The sequence below is a fragment of the Mus caroli genome, chromosome 17 (assembly GCF_900094665.2).
Source record: "Mus caroli chromosome 17, CAROLI_EIJ_v1.1, whole genome shotgun sequence".
Taxonomy (NCBI): domain Eukaryota; kingdom Metazoa; phylum Chordata; class Mammalia; order Rodentia; family Muridae; genus Mus; species Mus caroli.
Window position 1 is genome coordinate 67242965 of NC_034586.1, and position 23884 is coordinate 67266848.

A 23884-nucleotide genomic window follows, 5' to 3' on the forward strand; every position below is an offset into this window, starting at 1 on the left:
GCATGCAAGTGTGTGCACATGTATACATACACATATGTGTGTGTGCCTGAGTGCCAATGTGTGCATGTGAGTGTGAGCATATATGTGCATGTAAGTATATGTACATCTGTGCATGTGTGTGCATGTGTGTGAACATGTATGTGTGCATACCTGTGTGTATGCATGTGAGTGTGTATATGTGTGTGCATGTGTGTGCTTGTGAGTGTATACATGTGCATGTATGCATGTGTGTGCTTGTGAGTGTATACATGTGCATGCATGCATGTGTGTGCATATCATTTCTTTTGAGACAGGATCTCATGTAACCTATATTGACCTTGAAGCCCTGAACTTCTAATCCTCCACCTTCACCTCTGAAGTTCTAAGCATGAGGCATACCTCCCTTGAGCTGGTGCCAGGAACTGAACTTGAGCCTCCTGCATATTAGGCAAGCACTCTACCGGCTGAGCTACATCTGCAACCTGGTCTGTGTCCTCATTGTTGGCTTGTTGCTATCACTGATCTATGAATCAGACTTGTGGAAGCACTGATATAGTTTAGTTAATTCCCAAACCATCTAGAATCACAATTCTGCTGCATGCTGCAAATATCTATAACAAAATAAGGCTGTCAATCAATCTACTTACTTGCTGATGGCTGAAACTTGACCAGATCTTGCAAGTCGGTAGAAATCTGGAAAACATGGCTATAGAATTGCTGCACAGAATTCTTGAGGCCAGAGATGTCTCTGGAGTGTGATTTGAGCGTCCCGTTCATCTGCCGGATGCAGTTCCACAAGCTGCCCACATGCTTACCGAGCCCCTCCTTGATCCTCTGCAGACTCCCTGAGATGGTATCCAGCCTTCTGCATGTCTGCTCCAGCTGGAACACCCTGCCCTCGATCGCAGACACCCCACTCTGAACCCCGTGAGCACTCTCCTTACACGTGTCTAGCTCAGCCAACATTTGGTTCTGCAGCTTCTGCCAGCGCTCCTCCAGCTGACCACAGCATGGAGCCACGGGGGTCCCAGGAGACGGGACAGTCCCTACTGTCCTCTCTTGCTCCCCTGTCTTAGTAAACCCACTTGCTTCCACACTGTCACCTGTTCGGCTGTCGCTCACTCCATTCTGCAAGTAAGTCCCCGTACATTCGGAGTGATTCAGTTGAGAATGGAGGGCACTGACGTCCTCTTGGAGTTTCTGGATGCTGTGACTCGTTTCTTGGAACTGCCTGCGCATCGTATCATTGAGGGATTCCAAAAGGCTCAGGCTGACATGCGTGAGGTCCTCTCCACTAGGCAAAGCTCCATCTATCCCGTGGGGCAAGCTCTGCAGGCAGAAGTCCTCAACCACTTGAACTTTGTCCTTCAGGCGGCTCAACTCCATTAGGACCTGCTCATTCTCTGCCCCTGGCTGCTCTGGCAAGGCTGGGCCCATGGGTGTCAACTCTACGTCTGAGCTGTTGGCCGCTTGCAGAACAATTCCCAGACGGTCTTCCAGGGAGTGGATCTTCTGATTGAGAAGCTTCCTCAAGTCATCCACTTCACCGTTGATGGCCCCCCGCAGGGTCTCCTCAATGTAAAAGCAATGCTCTTCTGCGTTCTTCTCCGTCACATTGATCCTTGCATCGAGCTCGGTCCATCTTGCATCAAAGTCTGCGTCTGGCTCTGGAACGGAGAGGCGGTCGAACTCATTGTCCAGCCGTCCATTCAGCATCCTGGTGGCCTCGGCAACTCTCTCGATTTTCTGGTCTAGTGCCTTGATCTGTGGGCCGAAATCACTGCTCTTTTGACCATTGCAACAGCTTGGTTGGGCTACGGGATCCTGCAGCTGGGCTCGCAGGTCAGCAATGTCTTTTTTCAGGCTCGCCTCCTTCTCCCCGATCAGCTCTATCACTCCGAGGTAGCTGCTGCCGTAGTCATCGCACTGCTGCTGGAGCCCCACCAGCTTGTACTCGCAGGTATTCTTCAGGTCAGCCAGCTTCAGGTCCATGCCTTCCATGAGCTCCTCCCTCAGGGCATCTATCTTGCTATCCACATAGGCTTGGTACAGCTCATTGGTTGTCATGGTGACCGTGGGGCCCTGAGCCGCCTCCTGCAGCTGCTTGAGCTGCCCTTCATAGCCCTTCACCTTCCCGTCCAGCTCTTCTAGCTTGTCACTCTTCGTCTTCAGCGTGTCTTTGACCTCAGCCAACTCAGACTTGATGTCCTTCATACCAGATTCCTTGCTGGTGGGAATTCCAGGAAGCTGGCTCGGCTCTGCATCCCCCACAAGGGGGCTGTCAGGCGTTGGCTGCGGGTGCAGGGGACTGAGCCAGGAGTCTGGCTCTTTTCTGCCATCATCTTGAATGGTGTGTTTGAGGTTCTCCTTCAGGCCTGCCACGGTGGACTGGAGATCCAGCACCATCCTGGTGAGTCGGACGACCTTCTCCTCCAGCACCTGGACTTTGGATTGCTGAAGTTCCGGAGGGCCTTGCTTTGCATCTGCAACCTGACCTGGTTCCACTGCATTTGTTGGGGACAACGTTTTCTTAGGCTGAGAGACTTGGCTTGGATCTGTATCTGAAAGAAAGAAAAGAGTTGGACATGGATGACAAGTTCCTACCTTAAGCCAATTTCTATAAGGTGCCTGCAGAAGATACTGAAGCCATCCATGGCAGCCCCACTACAAGAAGTTCTGTGGGAGAAAATGAGTTTGGGTCAAGCAGACCTGGTACTGTTCTGGTTCTGCTGTTTACTGCCTGTACACAAGTTAACTAGCTTCTGTAAGCTACACGGCCCTCCTCCACAAAGATGCGCACCCTTGCCTGGGTTGTTCCGAGTGTGCACGTGACACAGGATAATCGGTGATGTCCTTTACCCTGACAGCATCTTATCATATCATGTCATGTCATATCACATCATGTTATATTATATCATATTATATCACATATCACATCACTTCATATCATATATCATATCAATCATACATATATCACATCACATTATATCATGTCATATCACATCATGCCGTATGATACCATGTGTTATCACATCAAATATCATGTCATATATCACATCATATCAATGTCATATCACATCATACATATAACACATCACATTATATCATGTCACATCATATGTCATATCACATCATATCACATCACATCCTATCACATCATATCATCAACTGTATCACAGAAACACATCATTCCCAGTGACCTCTAGATGCCCCACTAACTGACTGCTGGCTATAAAATGCCACAAAGCACTTTGGAGAAATCAAACTTCTGAGCAATGAAATCCATACATATAGTTGTCATCAAAATACCTCTAGAAATGTTCTTTTGCTTTGCTTAACATTCTTATTATGCCAAGAGTCTTGTTTGGCCTTGTTATGAAGATGGCAGATGCTAGCCGGGCACGGTGGTGCACACCTTTAATCCCAGTACTCAGGAGGCAGAGGCAGGCGGATTTCTGAGTTCGAGGCCAGCCTGGTCTACAAAGTGAGTTCCAGGACAGCTAGGGCTATACAGAGAAACCCTGTCTCGAAAAACAAAAAACAAACAAAAAAAGACAGCAGATGCTAACTGCAAAGGCGATGTCTAAAATCCCAGGTTCAATCCCAGTGCAAGAAAAGGTGGAGGGTGTGAAAAAGAGATAGAAGCATTTAAACATTTGATTTCTAATAATCTTACTTCAAGAAAAAGAACTCAGGGAAACAATCCAAAAGACAGGCAGATAATAATCACAGTAATGAGTGGAATGACATCGATAGAGATAAAGCACTAAATTAAACAAGGGAGAAAAGAAAGAAGATACAGAAACTAAAGCGACTGAGTAAAGAGTAAGAAACAAAGCCACCACGCCCTAAAGGGCAGTGGAGTGGAGGGAGGGGCTCTGAGGAGGCTCCCTTGGCGAGCCTGGCAACCAGAGGAAATGCAACGGAAACGCAAAGCCAAGCACCACAGTCACAGTCACTTACAGTGCACGTGGGCCACAAATCGAGAATGCCACCAGCATCTTATCTTGACTCTCACACAAGACTGTAACAGCAAGCAGCTTTTCTTTGTAAAGTGCACTTACCAGGAAAATAAGACCCAGAACCAAATAGCCAAACTCCTAAGCAAGTACAGTATAAAGAACATAGTGGAATTTTTATTCTATCTTAAAATACTTGAAAAACTGGCCGGGCAGTGGTGGCACACATCTTTAATCCTAGTACCAGGGAGGCAGAGGCAGGTGGATCTGTGAGTTTTGAAGCCAGCCTGGTCTACAAAGCAAGTTCTAAGACAGCCAGGACTACAGAGAAACCCTGTCTCAAACAAACAAACAAACAAAACAAAACAAAGCAATCAAAGGTAATTAAAACGTTATTTTGAACAAAGACTGGGGATGGGGGCTGCAGGGACCACTGGGTATGGTGGCACACACTTTTAAACCCACCGTTCAAGAGGCAGAAGCAGGCAGATCTCTGTGAGTTCTAAGCCAATCTGGTCTACATAGTGAGTTCCAGGACAGCCAAAGGATACATAGTGAGACCTATCTCAAACCCTTTCCCTACCAAAAAAATAAAAACTATAATAATGATAAATTTATCTGCAACTCAAGTGACCAAAACCTGTGGGTTGTACTTCTTGCACTTTCTAAAGCCAGTGAATGAATGATATTGCAGAAAGCAAAAAGCAAGCATTTGTTCTCAAGACAGAGCCTCACTGTGTAAACCACACAGGCCTCCAACTTCCAATCCTCCTGTTGTTGCCTTCCATGTATTGGGATAGTAAATGTGCTTCACCTTCTGATGAAAGGCTAGAAAATAATCACTCTCTTCCCTGTCTTGTAAGACCCTGTTAATATGGGAAGGGGATGGGGACAAAGACCAGCCCTTAGCACATAAAAACTGGAATGAAGCGACTTAGATTTGGTAACAGCAGCGTGTCAAAACCCACAGGAAAATTGAGCAATGTCTTAAAAATTCTGAGGAAAAAAATATGTGCCCTGCAAATACATACACTACATACATACATACATACATACATACCAAAAGCTCATCTCCTACATAATCTTTTTCTGACTGTACTAGGGGGGCTGGGACATAGAGCTCAATGGTAGAGTGTTTGCCTTGTAAGCTCAAGGCCCTGGGTTTTAGTTCCAAAGCCTCATGAGCCAGGCTTGGTGGCTCATCCCTGTGACCACTTGGGAGACAGACAGAGGAGGATCAGAAGTTCAAGGTTATTTCTAGCTACATAGCAAGCCTGCGGCTAGCCTGGGCAAGGGGGGGCCTTATCTCCAAGGGAAAAAAGAAAAAGCAGCAGTCGCAGGCTGCACTCAAGCCAGGCAAAAGAATGAACTGAGGAAACAGTTTCAACTAAGAGGGAAGGTTTACACCCCGGGGTGATAGGCGGAGGGTGACTGGTTATGTGTGCCTGAGGGGACTCTGGAGGAATCGCTTCAAGCAAATGCTGTGCTGTGTCTGCACAAGGGGCCGTGAAGATAACCAGAGACACGTTTAGATTCAAATAGGGATAAAATCATTAAACACCAAGCAAAGGAAAAACATACAATTACCAACTCTAAGGAATTCCTAGTGCACTCCAGGGCTTGACTATAGAGTCTCCGTAGCTCCCACATTGTATAGAACAAATACCCATCGTGCACAGAAAGCTGGAAAACACTGTTGTGCAGCGGGCAAAGAGAGTTTACATCTTCACCGTTCACAATGAGAAGACAGCAGACAGAGGCAAAGCTGAGACTCAGCTAGTACCCTAGTGAGCTGACACCGTGGCTCAAGGGTAGAGCATCTGTCTACTGTGAACAAGGCCCTGGGTCCAATTCCCAGCCTAGGAGGCAGAAAGTGGAAAGAATCATCCATGCTCTTCCCACTGTTCCTCATTAAACTGATTGATTTGTGAAGCTGCGTATATAAAATATAAAAAAAATAAGATAAAATAAACCCTGAACCTAAAACTATTCTGGGATTCAACAGGCCCCTACTTCACATCTCCTACAGAGTATCTGTCACAATGTCTTGCCATAGCATCCCAATGCTTATCTTAGATGGGTCAGTAACTGCGAGACTTCCTCCTGTGAGACTTATTCCAAATACCAAGCTTGCCAGATAAAGAAGATCAAATAGGGCTGGCATGAATGAGATAGGGTCCTTAAACTCATAGTCTGTCTCTCTGAACTCTGCCTCCTGCATGCTGACACTAATGACATAAAAATACCACAGTAGACTTCACTTTCAAATTCACCTACCACAGTATTGGTATTCACCTATGGATAAAGGGCTAAAGAGATGGCTTAGAGGTTAAGAACATTTGCTGTTCTTCCAGTGAAGACCTGAGTTCAGTTCCCGGCTCCCAAATAGGGTAGCTCACAATAATTCACAGCCAAGGGACCAACCAGATGCCCTCTTCTGGGCTCTGTAGGGACCTGCAAATGTCACACACACACATGAGAGAGAGAGAGAGAGAGAGAGAGAGAGAGAGAGACAGAGAGAGAGAGAGAGACAGAGAGACAGAGAGACAGAGAGAGACAGAGAGAGACAGAGACAGAGAGAGACAGAGAGAGAGAGAGAATCTAGCCACTTGAGACAAGAAGATAAACCTGGAGGGCATTGTGTGAAGTACTATAATCCTAGCACAGAAAGATAAATACATAGGACCTTAGTATGCATGAGATCTAAAGAGTCAAACTCAGCCACAAGGAATGGTGGGTTCCAGGGACTGGGGTTGGGGGGAATGGGGAGATGCTGACCAAAGGCACCCCCTTTGGCTATTAGCATGAATACATTCCAGAGATCTAAAGTACTTTTTGTTTTTCTTTCTGGGCTGGGGATTGACTGACTAACTTAATGAGGGCATCACTCCACAGTACATGCTATATCAAACCACTGCCTGGCATGCCTCAAACACATTTACTCTCTGAAAATTTACTATCTTAAATTTTAAAAATATATTTTCCTGTGCTTTACAAACACACACTCACAAACATGCATTCACTAATGTATATGCACTGCTTTGGTAATAAAATGTATTTAACAATCTACTTTACAAAAATATTTTGACTCATTGCTAGTTTCAAAACTTGAAGCGCCTGATGGGAAAATAAAAACCAAAACAACTTAACATTTAGTTTCACAGAATAAGTTGTTCTGCATTTCGTTAAAATGAAGAAGAGGGGAAATAAAGATGATTCAAAGGCAAAATACTAAGGGAAGAAGTTTTACCCACAGAAGTTCACCCTGTCCAGCTTCTGCTTAAGAGGAAGGTGAGCAGCACTTGAGAATTCTGACTTGGGCTCAGCTTTGCAAACAGCTCATCCACACAGAGAGGGAACAAGCCTATTTATCTTTATATTATCCATTCACCGATCTCACTATGTAGCCCAGGCTGGCATCAGATTCTCAGTGATCCTCCTGCCTCCGTCTCCCAGATGTGTACCACCACTCCTGGCTAAGCTACAAGTGGCCCTAACGAGGAAATTTACTTGCAAGGAAATATGTGCCACCCAACCACTCCTGCCCCTTCAGATAACAATCCCTTTACATGAGCATTTGCTCAGTCGTCCATTATCGACCCTGCCCTTGGTAACAACACCAGGGACATCAAATGTGACCACACACAGCAGGGTACCAATGAGACGTTCATTACCTGTGGCTTTCTTCAGGTTGTTTTTTGGTCGAGGTGGTGGGGGCCCGGGGGTCTTCATGCGGTCTTTGGGACCTTCTTGGCAGTCTGGTCCTCTAAAGCCAGGACAGCATCTCCATTCCAACTGTGTCACTATCTTGTATCTAGTGACAAATCTGGGTCTAAAGTTTACCCGATACCTAAAGACAGAGAAAACAGGGTCTCACTTTAGTGACCACTAGTTATTAAGAGAGTCTCCAGTCCTCCCATGCTGGCCCTTGTTATGATGTGAAATGTCCTGCATAGGCTCTGCTATAAATACTTTGTCCCTAAATGGTAGCACTATTGGGGGGGGGGCGGGGGGGAGAGGGGGTTTTAAAGGCCTTAAGTGGAGCCTAGCTGGAGGAGTCAGGCTCTTGGAAAGATATGATCCCTGCCTACTTCTCTTTACACACACCCTGCTTCCTGCTCAACTATTATGGATTTGCTCTAATAATGCTTGTATTATGTTAATTGAGTCCCCAAAACTGCATGAAAATCTACATGTAAGATGCTGAGGGTCGAGCTGGAGAGATGGCTCAGTGGTTAAGAGCACTGACTGCTCCTCCAGAAGTGCTGAGTTCAATTCCCAGCAACCACATGGTGGCTCACAACCATCTGTAATGGGATTTGATGCCCCTTTCTGGTGTGTCTGAAGACAGCTACAACGTACCCATGTACACTAAATAAATAAACCCTTTTTTAAGGAAAAAAAAAAAAGGGTGCTGAGGGAGCCTGCTCCCAGTTGGTTCTGATTGGTTCTGAATAAAGTCGTCAGAGGCCAGTGGCTGGGCAGGAAAACAGAGGTGGAACTTTAGGGTTTGCAGGCAAGGAGACAGAAAGAGGGGGAGGATTCAGAACCATCATGCTGGGAAAAGCGCAGGGCAGAGAGACAACCAAAATGTAAGAGCCAGGGGAGAACGGCTCCAACCTCCCCACATAGTTGAGTCTAGGGTAGCAAAGATGGAATATAGATTTTAGTAAGTAATAACTCAGGAAAACGAGAGGGTGAGGTGTTAGCCATGTGGAGGCTTTGGAGTGGTCCAGCCATTGAGCCGTTTAAGGCATATTAAAATATAAGTCTCTCTCTCTTTCTCTCTCTCTGTGTGTGTGTGTGTGTGTGTGTGTGTGTGTGTATCCTGAACATTGGGATGAGTAGCAAGGAATGCAGGAGCATGTGGCAGCCACCAGGGCAATTAGAGTAGGATTAAACACCTACTGCTCCACCCAAACATCCTCTTTCATATGTTCTCCCTGCTAATCATTCTGTTCAAGAGCGTGGATCTATGCAACCATGGACTGGACCTCCAAAAGCATCAGCCAAAATAAATCCTTCCACCTCTAAGTTGTTTCCATCCAGCATTGAGTTTGGTAGGCTGCATCCCTCCCTGTTCTTTATTGTTTTATTTTGGTTTGGTGGTTGGGTGGTTGGGTGGTTGGGTGGTTGGGTGGTTGGTTGGTTGGTTTGGACAAGGTCTTGCTATGTAGCCAAAAGTAGCCCCCAACTTGCAATCCTCCTGCCTCAGCCTCCTGAGTGCCACCAGATCTGATTTTTCCATATCTTACATCCAGGGAGACAACCCATCCCCACAATATCTGTTCAATACAGGTACAAACCAAACTTCAAAATGAGTTTTTACTTCACCAGCAACTTCTGTTCTGCCATTCACAGCTCTTTAGGGATACTATTCTAGTGCAACTCTGGGTTGTTTTGCTTTGTGTTTTTCAGAAAACATCCCTGAAGCCCCACCTGCCATGAGCTCCCATAGTCACCTATGTACCTTTTTCCCTATGGGACATTGGCAAGGGCACTCACGACTCTTTATAAAGGAGTCTTGACCCATACTTCCAAGGGCAGAAATTTGGAACCTGACTGTCCTGAAGGCTCACGTGGCTAAGGTTAGATTGCCAGCCTGTGGTAGAACCTTGAGGAGGTGGGACCTAGTGGAAGGAAATTAGGTCATTTGGAGTGTGTCCTTAAAGGGGACATTAAAACCTTAGCCCTTCCCATGGTCCATCATGATCTGCTGCTTCAACCCAGGCCCCAAAGCAACAGAGCCAGCCAAGTGTTAACACCAACCTTTGAAACCTTGAGTCAAAGCAAACCTTCCCTCCGTGAAAACTGATTGACTAGCAGAGAGACAATGAAGCCCTGTTTACAGCTCATGTGCCAGGAGTGGCAGTGTAGCTCAGTGGTACACTTGACTAGCATGAACCTGCAGTTTTGGTGTGATAAATAGAAAGAGAGAGAGAGAGAGAGAGACTGAGAGTTTTCTTGATACCAGAGACCTTCCTGGGGAGCTGTAAAATTCTGTAGCTGGGTCTGGGACAGTAACAGCCCAGCAGCTCAGACATACACGAGGGCCAGAGACAAGGGCTTCAGCCAGGCCTCTGCTCACAGCATAGACAAAAGCCCAACCACACAGGACAGCCTCCCTACACTCAACTCAACCTCCAGCTTCTGGCCTAGAGCCAACTCCTCTTGATCCTCTCACTTTCTCTCTTTCCACACTAGGCCAACAGCTGGACTTCTCTGGGAGCCAATTTCCAGAGAGCAATGGGCTTCGCATAGCTTCCTTGGGGTTGCTATGTGCTGCTCTAGGAGGGGCTTGGAATGAGCACGCTGGTGTCTTGTCGTGGGGCTCAATCAACCAGGCCACTCCAGACCATGTTCCAGCTTTGGAGCTGTGCACTCAAAGCTATATTCCCGGGGAAATTAGGAATTCCTACAGGGGACAATCTTTCCCAGTGGTCAAGAGTACAACCCTGAGCCCTCCATGAAGGCTTTCCTCACCACAGAACTCCTGAAAACCTCCTGTTTAACTGTCCCTAGGGTAGCAGTTCTCAACTCCAGTGTCAGAATCTGCACCGCAGAGGAGTTTCTGAAATGGGCCTGGGGTGGGTCTTGAGTATACGCATTTAGAGATGCTCCTGAGATGAACCAAAGAGGAACCCTAGTAAGTGAAGGGAAAAGCCAAGGCGATCGTGAGGGATCCGGAGCTCAGATCGGGAAGGGAGATGCTTCAGAGTGTCCTTGACAGGCCAGTGAGACGGCTCAGTGATAAAAGATGTTTACCATTGAGCTACCCGAAGCTTTACCTCACACAGACTGCATAAGCCACATAGTGGAAGAGAAGGGGCAAGTCCTCCTCTGATATCCACATACACACACACACACACACACATGCTCACACACATGTGCACATATATACCTTCATGCTCTTACACACTAGCACATACACACACAAACACATATACACACACATACACATTCGGACATACACTCAAACATACTCACACATATGCTAATATGTACATACACACACTGACATATACACTAAAACACACCACACTCACACACACACTTGTACTCCCACATACAGACAGACTTACACAAACCACAAACACTACACACATGCATACACCATGCCCACTCAGATACACTCACACATCACATCCATTTACACATGCACCCTCTCACGCACATGCATGCACAGTCATAGTCATACTCTCATACATACATTGTTACATACATACTCACACATTCACACTGACACACACAGACACACTTTCAAACACACATACATTCTCTCACACACATACAGACACACACACACTCTCACACATGCTCATTCGCACAGAGTCATACAGTCTCACTTATACACACTCACACATATACATTCACATGTGCACACACATAACTGTAATCTTAAACATTAAAAGACAATCACATTGGCTTTACTGCATATCTTTGCCCACTGTCACAAACAAGAAAACAGAGACTTGCACGTAAGATGGGTTGCCAAGTGGTTGGAACAGAAACTTTTGGGTTCTTCTGTAAGACATACACCCTTCCAGCAGGCAACAACAGTTCAAAGCATCCTACCTGGAGAGATTCCAGAAAGCCCTAAATCCTGTGAGAGGAAGTATCTGACCTCCCTGCACAGCAGACTCCTGTTTGAGCATCTCCTTCAGTCCAGATAGACACCAGCCTTGGGCTTCCTCCCACCTCCACCCATGGAATCCCTGCACACAGAGGGACGCCTGCCCTGAGCATCCTGCAGACTCGAGGACAGCATCACGCTAGAGGAATGTGTAACCTCAGAGAAACTCTGCTCCTCGGAGCATTAAAGTGGAATGCGAAAATGTGTTTGCGTACGGGGCTGCCAGTAGATGACAGCCTGCAGGAAACCTTTCAGATAAGGCTGCACCCAGCAGAACAGACTTTGTCCCTTGGAAGAAAACAGAGTGGTAGGCTGCACCCCACCCACACTACTGGAGCCTTCCCTGAACCCTGAACCAGGAGCTGGAGGGTGAGGAAGGACCTGCTCTCCCAGTGAGCTGTCACTGTAAGGAAGGGCATAGCTGCCACCAGCTCATCCCACAGCCAGGTCGTCTGAGTTTCCACCCTGCTCTGACTGCCTGGTCTACTGCCCATCTGACCTGGGTCAGCCATTTGCAGAGGTCTTGTGGTACCCTTCAGGTTGTCTTCCTGACAACATCTCAAGGTAAACCCGACAGCAGCAACAGCTGGGAAACATCAGGCAGCAACCTCTGGACACAGAAAAACTCAGAGGAATTTCTCCCTACATTAAGTGACAGGCAGGCCCCTGAGGTGACCTTGGACCTTGCTAAGGGGTCCCTAGGGTCTGCATGAGGCACCTCTGAGGGCACAACACAGGATTAGCCAAGTCCCATAAGCCCCAGCTAAAATGGGGTTCCCTCTAACATAACATAGCATAATATAACACCAGTCTAAAGGGACCCCAGAGGTTGGGAAGTCACTCCAATTCCCGGGAGCCTGATCACACAGGGCACTGCAGAGAAAGAAACAAATAACCCTGCCCACTAACTTTTATAAACTTTCAGGGGTGTGGCTTAGTGACAGAGTTCTTGCTGGCTTGAAGGCCCAGTTTTTCCCAAGCACCATAGCAAAAGCAGTCAAGGCCTTCACCTCATGCACATTTCAGACCTCCCCAAGTGTCCCATTTGCTACCTCAGGGAGCCCACCCACCTCCTTCGAATCCCGAGCCTCTGTGCACTGGGGAAGTAGAGTTGAGCTAAAGTAGTGCTGTGTCCCCAAGCGCCTGGTCTGTGCTTACAAGGGCGGAGCACACTAACTGCTGACTGAGACAGTTAGCTCATGTCCCCAGTGTAGGGCAGACACACCAAGGAAACAGACAGGGGTCAGTCAAGGCAGAGAGCACAGGCTGGCTCAGGCCAGTCACAGCCTGGCTCCCCTCCCAGGCTCTCCCAGTTGGGACCGTGTCAGCACCCTGTATGTGTGGTGGAGCCCTGTCTACAGCTGTGGCTGACATTTGTTTCAATGACAGAACCTGCATATACACACCGCCAGATCCCTGGCCCACAGTCCACACTGCGGTTCATGCTTGCATGCACTGTGCATTTGAGGTTGGGATAAATGCATAGTGGCCTGTAGCCACCACTTCGGGGTCTTATGGGCAGTTTCCTTACCCTAAAAGTCCCTGATGATTTATCCTTCTTTATCCTCCTCCCCAAGGGCCTCTGGTCTTTATTTTCTCCCTTATTTCTCCAGAATGTCAAAGAGCTGTAACCACAGGGGTCTTCTCAGTCTGGCCTCTCTCGCTATGAGGGGTATTTCTAGTTCCTCCTGGCTTTTTGTGACTTGACAGATACAATAGGCAGGCAGCCTACCACTGACTTACACCCCAACTTTGTTTGTTTGTTTGCTTGCTTGCTTGTTTTTTTCAAGACAGGGTTTCTCTTTGTAGCCCTGTCCATCCTGGAACTTACATTGTAAACCAGGCTGATCTTGAACTCAGAGCTTTGAGTTGCCTCTGCTTCCTGAGTACTGGGATCAAAGGTGTGCATCACTGTGGCCCTGCAAGAGCACTTCTTTTTAAGGCATTGTCTAAAACATCGTTACGAAATACAACATGTCCTATTGCAAGAATTCAATGGAATGAAATCATTGATTGGATTAATAGTGTGTTACTCAAACAAAAGGACTGTATCTGCCCACGTTTGTGTGATCTAATCTCCTATTTTAAGAAGAAAACTTTATCCTCTGGTCTAAGCAGCTGCCAATTCTTCAGTCTTCTCAGAACTAAACTGGACTGTGTGGTCCTGGGTTCAAGGTGAACTACCCGAGAGCCACACACCCAAGGGTGACCCAGAGCTGTTCGATCCAAGGTGCCCACGAGTCACACAAACTACTTAAATTTACATTAAAATAAAATCAAATATTTCATTCCAACAGCCACATTTCAAGTACATCAGAGTATAAATGTTACCACAGAAAAATCCTACCAGACAGAGTTTGCTGAAGAGGATAAACGAGACGGTTCAGGGAGCTGCAGGGGTAGACCTTGATTTTTGACCTCTATTAAACCACGCTTTCTGAGCCCAGCAGAGGGGAACAGACAGCTTGTACAAAGACACCAAATGAAGCTCAAAAACAAATCTTTGCCAAGAGGACCGTCAGCTGCTGTTAAGGGACCGTCAGCGCAGTGCACCAACAACCAAGGCTCCTAAACCTGCATTTGACATTCACCTATTTTCTATCGACTAAAACCTGGCACAGATCCAAAGCCCAGCACACACACACACACACACACACACACACACACACCCATGGGGAGACAACTTCAGCCTGGGACTTTTCCAGAGAACACACTTTCTAGTAAGTTCTTTCCTTCTGCTCACTGTCCTGCCACAGCCTGAAGCCAACTTTTCTGGCTTAATTTGGCACATGCAGTTCCGGTGGCTATCAACCTAGGAGGATGAAGAGAGGACCATACAGAATGACTCATCCCAGAGGATCCAGTGTGCTGCCAAGTCACATCTTCCCCCCCTTAGAACTCAACAAGTCACTTCTTCCCCTTAGAACTCAACTCAACTCTGACTTACTACGTAACTGAGAGTGACTGTCCATCCTCCATTCATCTCCCCAGTGTTGGGATCACAAGCATATACCACCACGCCTAATCGTAAGGAGTACTGGGGAGTTGAACTCAGGTCCTTGTGCGTGCTAAGCCAGCACTGCCGACTGATCCAGGTCCCAGCCTGTGACTTATTTTTCAGAATAAAATGGCACTAAAATACATACAACATAACATTTAGCACTTTAGCATTTACTTATATATCTATATATTTATTGGTACGGATTCAAACCCAGAACACTGTATATCCTAGTAAATGTCCCACCTCTGACCCCACCCAGCCCATCGTGACCATTATCATAGGATCAGGTCTGTAGGTCTGTGGATGACTTTAATCTCCCTAACATCCCAAATGAAAACCCTATAGTCACCGAACACGTACTCCCTGACACGTCTCACCTCTGTGGTTCATCACTTCCTCTGAGAATTCAATGGCTCCCGGTGCCTCGTGAACACACCATTAAAGCACTTGTCTTTTCATCTAGTCCTTTTCACACCCTAGTGGGTCTCGCATGTTGCAGGGCGTGTCTGAATTTCCTTCCCGTTTTACAAGCAATTCACTTCAACAAACTTGGTCTCCTTGAGAAACTGACAAGACAGTAGACTAATTTTCTAGGAACCACAGACATGCTTTTCCTATTTTTGAGGGATTTTTTTTTTTTTTTTTTTGGTCAGTGAATGAGTAAATAAATGTACTTTTCCTGTTTATTGACCCTCTGCCAAAAACAAATGCAGTCAGGCAGTGAGGGCCATGGAGTTGAAAGTGATTTCAACACTGAAATGCTGGAATTTTTTTTTTCTTTTTGGTATTTCAAGACAGGGTTTCTCTGTGTAGCCCCAGCTGTCCTGGAACTCACTCTGTATAGCAGGCTGGCCTCGAACTCAGAAATCCTCCTGCCTCTGCCTCCCAAGTGCTGGGATTAAAGGCATGTGTGCGCCACCACTGCCCGGCAAAATGCTGGAATTTTAAAACACTTCCCACTTGAATCTCGTGACTGACTGAAAGTCAAAATGGTCATTTTACACATGGCCATCTCTAAACATGGTCTATGCAACATCAGGAGATGGACTCTGGTCCCTAGATCCCTCTTATGGCTCCATTCCAAGCCAAGGTCCTCCTTACAGTTTACAACACAAACTCAGAGTCCACCTTCCCATCCTCTTCTGCTGCATTACACAGTTTTAATTGGATCACCACATGGAGAATCTGGCCTGGAAGCAAAGAAGTGTGAAACATGTAGCTTGGCTCTTTAGGAAAATTCCCCTAAACTTTAAAAAGCCAGAATGCTTAGGCCATGATTTTTTTTTTTTTTTTTTTTTTTTTTAGAAATCTGAAATGACTATATGAATCTAAACGTCAGGTTAATGAGTCTTGATTAAAGTCAGATTATAAGAAAGTTTTGAACGTGTTGCAAGGTAACAGAGCCTAGATCAAAGCAATGCGTTCAGAATGAAAACGCCCTTCCAGAAAGGGTGTTCTGGTTCTTGGAATGAGGAGACCGTTGCTGGGGGAGAGCCTGATTATAAGTTGATGGCTTTGTTATTTCCTCTTGAATTAATTTCCTTACACACTTAGGGGCAAGTTAGGTTTCGAAACCCACTCAGTCTTTTGCCCTGATCATACAGAGTAATGAGTGGGTTTCCCCGCACAATTTATAATTATCCTGGGGGGAAAAAAAAACAATCTTCATTCCTAAAGAAAGGATTAAAGAAAACTCAGTGTCAAGCCCGCCCCAACTCAGCTTCAGCAGAAAAATGGAGCTGTTATTCTTGGGTTAGCTTACGCATGGGACCTGCCTTCTGAGCAACTCAGTCGAGGTTATCTGGTGCTGGCCGCATCCAGCCCATCAACCATAGATTAAGGCTGTGTTCCAAGGAGGCCGCATTCTTAGCTCTGAGAAGTACATCCCCAGATCAAGTCACAGGGTGTTAGGAAAGAAAAGGGAGTCTGAGCATGAGCCAGCTCACATGGTTTTAAATAAGAGTTCTCTATGGGAGGCCCATCTCTGTTGTAGGCTGTTCTTCCCATATGTACGGCTTTGGTTCTCATTCCTCTACTATGTTTCCACATTCCTAGCAGCAGAAATCACAGAGAAGCCAGCTCCTCTCCACTCCCTAATGAACTCATCCTTGTGTTCCCACAGTGTGGACCATGAGAACATCTGCTGGCCTGGGTCTGTGAGACAGTCTTTCTTCTCAGAGCTACTGAAGAAAAATCTAATTTTTAGGTGTGTGTGTGTGTGTATCTGGGTATCTGTGTGTCTGTGTTTGTGTGTGTTGTGCATCTGTGTGTCTGTGTGTGTGTGTCTGTGCCTGTGTGTCTGTGTGTGTGTGTCTGTTTCTGTGTGTGTCTGTGTGTCTGTGTATGAGTCTGTGTGTGTATATGTGTGTATGTCTGTGTGTCTGTGTGTCTGTGTGTGTGTGTCTGTGTGTCTGTGTTTCTGTGTGTGTCTGTATGTCTGTGTCTGTCTGTGTGTGTGTGTCTGTGCCTGTGTGTCTGTGTGTGTGTGTCTGTTTCTGTGTGTGTCTGTGTGTCTGTGTGTCTGTGTATGAGTCTGTGTGTGTATATGTGTGTATGTCTGTGTGTCTGTGTGTGTGTGTGTCTGTGTTTCTGTGTGTGTCTGTGTGTGTGTGTGTGTGTGTGAGTGAATTCACGTACACTAAAATGTACATATGTAAGTCAAAGGACAACTTGCACAAGTTGGTTCTCACTCTCCACCATGTGGGGTCCAGGCACCAAACTCTTCCCTCAGTGGCAATTACTATCACCCACTAAGTCATCTTGACAGCCTAAGACCTCTAGTTTGATCACTCCCTTTCTTTTTGAATTGTCTGGACACTCCTACAAAACAAAACAAAACAAAACAAAACAAAACAAAACAAAACAAAACAAAACAAAACAAAACAAAAACCCACCATAAATCCACAGCTCTCCTTCACTCAGCTCAGAGGAGGCTTTGCAACCTCTGTCCCTCCTGTTTCAAAACTCAGTGCACCTCCATCCATCTGCACCTCCATCCATCTGCACCCCCATACATGTTCTCAAACCACTTTGGAGTGGTGGATACTATACAAATTTGGCTGTGCCATCCAGCCACTAATTAACTCCAGGCCTTTCCACAAAGTCTCTGGACTGTGGCAAGCCTTTAGGCCACACCCATAACAAGAGTGCAATCCCTCAGAAACAGGAAACGCAGAGACTGAAGAAACTTCTCCGTGGCTATAAGAAGAGGTTCTTCTGTTGTACCAACTCATGCTCACTTCAAAATCATCATCATCTGAAACACAGGGACACTGTTCTCTAAGCTATGGTCACACTGGGGGGAAGGATAAAAGCATCAGAAGTAAGTTTGCACCTATCTGCAGACACCAAACCCTGCCGCTATTGCTGATGCCAAGAAGTGCTTGCTGAAAGGAGCCTGATATAGCTGTCCCCTGAGAGGCTCTGCCAGAGCCTTACAGATACAGATGCAGGTGCTTGTAGCCAACCATTGGACTGAGCACAGGGTCCCCAACCGAGGAGTTAGGAAAATGACCGAAGGAGCTGAAGGGGTTTGCAACCTCCTAGGAAGAACAACATTATCAACTGACCAGACTCCCCACCCCACCCCCCCAGAGCTCCCAGGGACTAAACCACCAACCAAAGACCCATGGCTCCAGATGCATGTGTAGCAGAGGCTGACCTTATCTGACATCAATGGGAAGGGAGGCTCTTAGTCCTGTGAAGGCTGGATGCCCCAGTGTAGGGGAATGCTAGGACGGTGAGGCAGGAGTGCATGGGTGCGTGGGGGAGCACCCTCATAGAAGCAGGGGTAGGGAGGATGGGATAGAGGGTTCCCGGTGGGGAAACTGGGAAAGGGATAACAGTTGAAATGTAAATAAATAAAATATTCAATTAAAAAAAAGTTTGCACCTCTTACAGCCTTGGAGTCCTTGAATAACACAGTGTTGGAAGCCATTCTCACTCACCTGTGCTCTGCTAAGAGAGCAGGCTTTCTCTATTGAAAGAATGCTGTCATTGCCCAACCCCCACACCAAGTTCTAAATATGTAACAAGCATTAAGAGTGGAGGGCACTGCTCACCAAGATAAAAAAAGAATTGGGGCTGGGGAGATAGTTGAGTCAGTAAAGTACTTGACATGCAAGAGTGAAGGCCCCAAGCTCAGATTTCCAGCACCCAGATTATTAAAAATCTGATGTTATAGCACACACCTCTAATCCCAGTGCTATGAAACCCGAGACTCGGGAATTTCTGAGGATTGCTGGCCTGTCTATCCAATCAAGTTCAATGAAAGGCTCTCTATGTTTTTTTTTTTAAGTAGAAAACAATAGAAGAGTAATCTCTAAGATCTATCCACCTTTGGCCACAACATGTATGTGTACCCACGGTCATGTGAACACATGGGCACATAGACCTACACACACATATTAAAAAGTATAACTGTATATAAGCTCTTAGTGGGACGGGAGATGGGGAGGTCCCATGGGCAAAAACAGGAAGTAAAGAATGCTTTCCCCAAGATTTCCTGCAGCATGACATTGAAGTCCAAGAACATATATACGCTGTACATCATTGGTGTTCTAATCTTCAAACCATCACTCTAGTGTGAACTCACAGGACTAGACTTTTGTTAGAGACTTAGAAGGCATGGGGACCCATCTCTAAGCCAATCCAGTGCCGTTCTGAGAACAACCAAGAACCCAGAAGGCTCAACACACCATGAAGCTGTTCCGATTAACATTATGTATCAGCTTATATACCTGAGGATTGGGCTCAACACACCATGAAGCTGTTCTGATTAACACTATACCTGAAAGCCAAACAGCCAAGATCAACCAAGACAACCAACACAAACATAAACTGAGACTCGTATTTACCCCTCTTGTGTCTCCCAGATATGAAAAGCATTAGATAATAATAGCTAACAGAGCTTCTATACAGCAGATTTGCTGTGCAAGTAAACACGCTTGCTATAAAATCTTAAGTACAGGTTCCTTCCATAATAACGGATTCAGTGGATCACATGATGATGTTAAGTCCCAGCTCTCCAGTGCTGTGCAAGGCGAACAGGCAAAGTGTCTTGTGCTAAAACCAGTGTTGGAAGCTCAGTGTAGTGATGCACACCCGTGATCCCAGCACGGGGTAGACAGGGAATGGAGTTTTCTTGGTTAGCCTGGGCTTCCGTAGTGAGACACTGTCCAACATGTACACGCTAAAAATCAAGCTGTAACCACGAAATCATCCTAAAGCTGCTCCCTCCCTTGCAGGGACTCAGGTCCTTTCTCTTTAAGACCCTTAATAAAGGGCTGGCCAGTGAGTGTGTCAGTAAACATTCAGAATAGCTTGGCCCCAGCCCTGGGCTCTCCCTTCGCGTTCTAATTCATTCATTTTCTAGGGACAGTAGGGAGTGGAGTGGGGTCTCACTATTGGGCACTGGCTTGTCTACACAGATGAAGATGACCTCAAATAGGTGGCAATCCCCCTGTCTCTGCTTCCCAAGCACTCAGATCACAGGCATGTACCGCCACACCCATCCCATTCTAACTTGGGCAATTCTCCTGCTACTCGTGAGTAAGTCCTGGCATAAACTAAGGCCAGTCTCCTAAGCGTCCATCTCCCTGAATCTCCCACCACTACCCAGACTCCCAAAGGCAAACTGACCTGTGTGTGTTGTCAGACAAACGTTTGGAAGCACAGCTCTGACAACCTCCCTTTACCTGGACATTGAAGCTCAAACTCAAACTCACATCTGTGCTGGTAGGGACCTAACCATGCCCCACCTCCAGGACATTTGAGTCCCAGTAACTCAGAAGGTGACCTCATTTAGTAAAAGGACCCATAGCAACCCAAGATCAAGTTAAGGTGAGGTCACTACAATAGTGACTCGTGCTCATTAAAGGGGGATTAAAACACAGATATGTATATAGAGGGATGATGCTGTGAGGAGCTACAGGAAGAAGATGGCAGCCTTAAGCAGGCCAAGGAGGGAGGACCTAGAACAGATATGTCTGTCACACCTCCCTACTTACCACCCCTGAAGGAAGCAACCTTGATGTATTATTCTATCATGGCCCCTTCATTTCTCACTGCTCAGTTCTTAGCTTGGTTCCCTTTCTCTGGCAGCACTGCCTTCTCTCAGTTTGCATTTATCTCTTGGAGGCCATCGAAGAGAAACAGCCAAATAGCTGTAGAACTCAGGGTATGCAGCTCACTGGTTAGCACAACCGTGATGGTTGTGCCTCAGAGAGGTAGATCCTGAAGACTACATGTCCTGAAGACTTCATGCTGTTGTGGAGTTTCTCTCTACTTGTCTTTATGGTCACCACATTCCATATAATCTATGAATTGTGTGGAAACCCTAAGGGGGCTTCCAGTCCCTCACGAGGCAGTGCCATAGGCACCTACAGTATTAGCAATTGATCTTTTTCAAGCATTGCTGCTGAAACAGATTAATGATGATTCAACCGCCACCCTTAGAAAGAGTTCAGAGATGTAGATTGTTAGTAAAGTTAGGTTAAGATGTATATGTGTGTCTGTCTGTGTCTGTCTATCTGTGTTAGTCTGTGTGTATCTGTCTGTGCCTGTGTGTGCCTGTCTGTGTCTGTGTGAGTCTGTGTGTGTGTGTCTGAGTCTGTCTGTGTTAGTCTGTGTGTGTCTGTCTGTGCCTGTGTGTGCCTGTCTGTGTCTGTGTGAGTCTGTGTGTGTGTGTCTGTGTGAGTCTGTGTGTGTCTGTCTGTTCCTGTCTGTGTCTGTGTGAGTCTGTGTGTGTGTGTCTGTGTGAGTCTGTGTGTGTCTGTCTGTTCCTGTCTGTGTCTGTGTGAGTCTGTGTGTGTCTGTCTGTTCCTGTCTGTGCCTGTCTGTGTCTGTGTGAGTCTGTGTGTGTGTGTCTGTGTGAGTCTGTGTGTGTCTGTCTGTTCCTGTCTGTGTCTGTCTGTGTCTGTGTGAGTCTGTGTGTGTCTGTCTGTGCCTGTGTGTGCCTGTCTGTGCCTGACTGTGTCTGTCTGTGTCTGTCTGTGTCTGTTTGTGTGTATGTGTATCTCTGCTCCCTTTTCAACTGCCCCAGATAATTAAGTTTTACCCCTCAGAGAAAAGGTCTGCTCAGTGATTAACCACTGACTCCCCTCCCCTCCTCAGTTTACCTGACCCTTTCAAGCTGGCTTTGGATGTCTATCCTGCTAAAACTTTCCTTCAAATACCTGCCAAGATGTCAGGGTTTCCAAACAAGTTCTCAGACAACTCCTAGCTGGAGATGGTTTCTTGCATTTCTGACTATTATCATCATCTTGCAATCTTCCCCTCATTTCATAATCACTTCTGTTTGTCTCCCATAATCTGCAGCACGTGCATTTCTGAAGATCATCAACATCTTGCTATCTTTCCCTCATTTCATAATTGCTTCTGTTCGCCTCGTGTTATCTGCAGCATATGAATTTCTGAAGGGCAGAAGGTCCTTGTTCTATCCCCATGGCACCTAGCTTGGGGATTAGATGTAGGCCTGACACAAAAAATATTTGTTTAATGGAATGGAGTAGCTCAGCCCCACGGAGCTTCACTGTGGCTCGTTTCACTTACGCATCCCTAATCTCGCATTTCCGAGATGATGGCTGTGAAGTGTCTCTTTAAACTCCATTTTGGTTTTATCTCAAATTTGCATCTGTTATATGTTTAGCATTTCAGCTGTTCTTCAGAAAATCAGAAGTAACCCTTATGACCAATGCAAATGATCTTCTGCTCTGTAGCTCATGGCAAATCTTCAGCTACTGCGCAATTCTGTACAAACAGCAGTGTCTTTATAAGGAAAAGACGCTTAGTGAAGAAAAGTCACCAACTGCTGTACAGAGCACAGCACGGGTAATGCTCAAAGGAATTGTGAGCAATTTAAAAAAAAAAACAAAACAAAAATCAAAGAAAGACTGTATTCCCTGTGATACTATTTATAGAAAATTCTAGAACACTCCCAACTGAGCTATAATAATGAAAAGAAAGCAGATATTGGCAGCTTGCATTGAAGATTTGTTGGCAAGGGTGGATGGAGGGATTAACAAAAGGTTTAGGAGATTTGGGGAACAGGGACCATCAGCTCAAGGATGGCTCCACCCACAGCAGGCTGGCCCCTCCCCATCAATCGCTAAGGAGATGACCTACAGGCTTGCCTACAGCCTGACCTTATGGAGGCAATGTGGCTGGAGTCTGCCTTTTCTCCAATGATTCTACCTTGTATCAAGTTGACAGAGATGTTGCCAGGACAGCCGACACACATACACATCACTGTTAAGAGCCACAGTCTTCCCTTTCTTGTTCGTCCCAAGATCATACATTAATATCAATATCACAATGAAAACGCTGTTCAAACTTGAAAAGGCCCATAGTCTTATAAATTCAAACACTTTAAAATTTTGGTCTCATCTCTTTTAAAATACCTAATGTCTTTTAAAATACAAATTCTTTTTTGAGATCAGCCTGGCCAATATAGTGAGTTCCAGGACAGCCAAAGCTACATGGAGAAAACCTGTCTCAAAAAAACAAAACAAAACAAAGCAAAGAAGCAAAAGAAAACAAAAATCCAAAATCTTGTAAGACCCCCAAAATTCTCAACTATGGGCTCCTGTAAAATAAAAAATAAGTTAATTTTTTTTTCCTTCAAGAGGGAAGAACTAGGGCACAGTCATAACCTGAACAAATGAAAACCAAACGCTGACTGTGTAAATAACTCAGTGCCCAGTGTCTGAGATCCACTCACAATGTTCTACCCTCTACAGCAGGCTCTAGGCTCTGGCAGCCTTCACTTCATCACTAGTACTGTGCCTAGTGGTCATCCCATAGTTCTAGCATCTCCAAGATTCTGGAGTCTCTTACCACAACTGGGCTGCACTTTCACCTACAGCCTCTACTGGGCTCTCTTCAGGGACAGCCCTACCATGCAGTGCTGCTCCTCGCTGCCCTCTGTGACCCCTTCTTGACTTCAAAATCAGTACCACCTGGTGACTCTTAACACTATTACCAAGTTCAGCTGCTAACACTGGGTAAGGCCTTGCCTGCCTCTAGCACACAGCACCCAGACTCTGTGCTGACTCTGAGGAAACACTTCCTTCAGAGTTCACCTCAGTGATGCTGGTCTCTCCTTAACTACTGCTAATTTCTCAGCTCCAGGTGACCAGCATGGATTGGCTCGGCAAAGCAAAGGGTTCACTTCATTGGCTCTTGTCAATCAAAGCTGATTCTTCAGCTGCAATTCACCAGATACCATAAAATATTAACTCAACCTACCAAATAACATTGAAAGAGTCTTTAAACTTCCCTCTAAAACTTTACGAGTCTGGCCGCCATTGTTTG

General features: G+C 46.1%; 1 protein-coding gene across 1 annotated transcript in view; it reads right to left on the bottom strand.

Annotated features, from left to right (window-relative positions):
• The window catches only part of Emilin2 (elastin microfibril interfacer 2), a 59179-nt gene that overhangs the window by 21144 nt on the left and 14151 nt on the right, over positions 1-23884 (bottom strand). The window contains exons 3-4 of the mRNA XM_029470912.1: positions 7613-7788; positions 627-2540 (exon numbers count right to left, since the gene is read on the bottom strand). Coding sequence (XP_029326772.1) covers positions 627-2540; positions 7613-7788 — 2090 coding nt within the window. The remainder of the gene's footprint in view (positions 1-626; positions 2541-7612; positions 7789-23884) is intronic.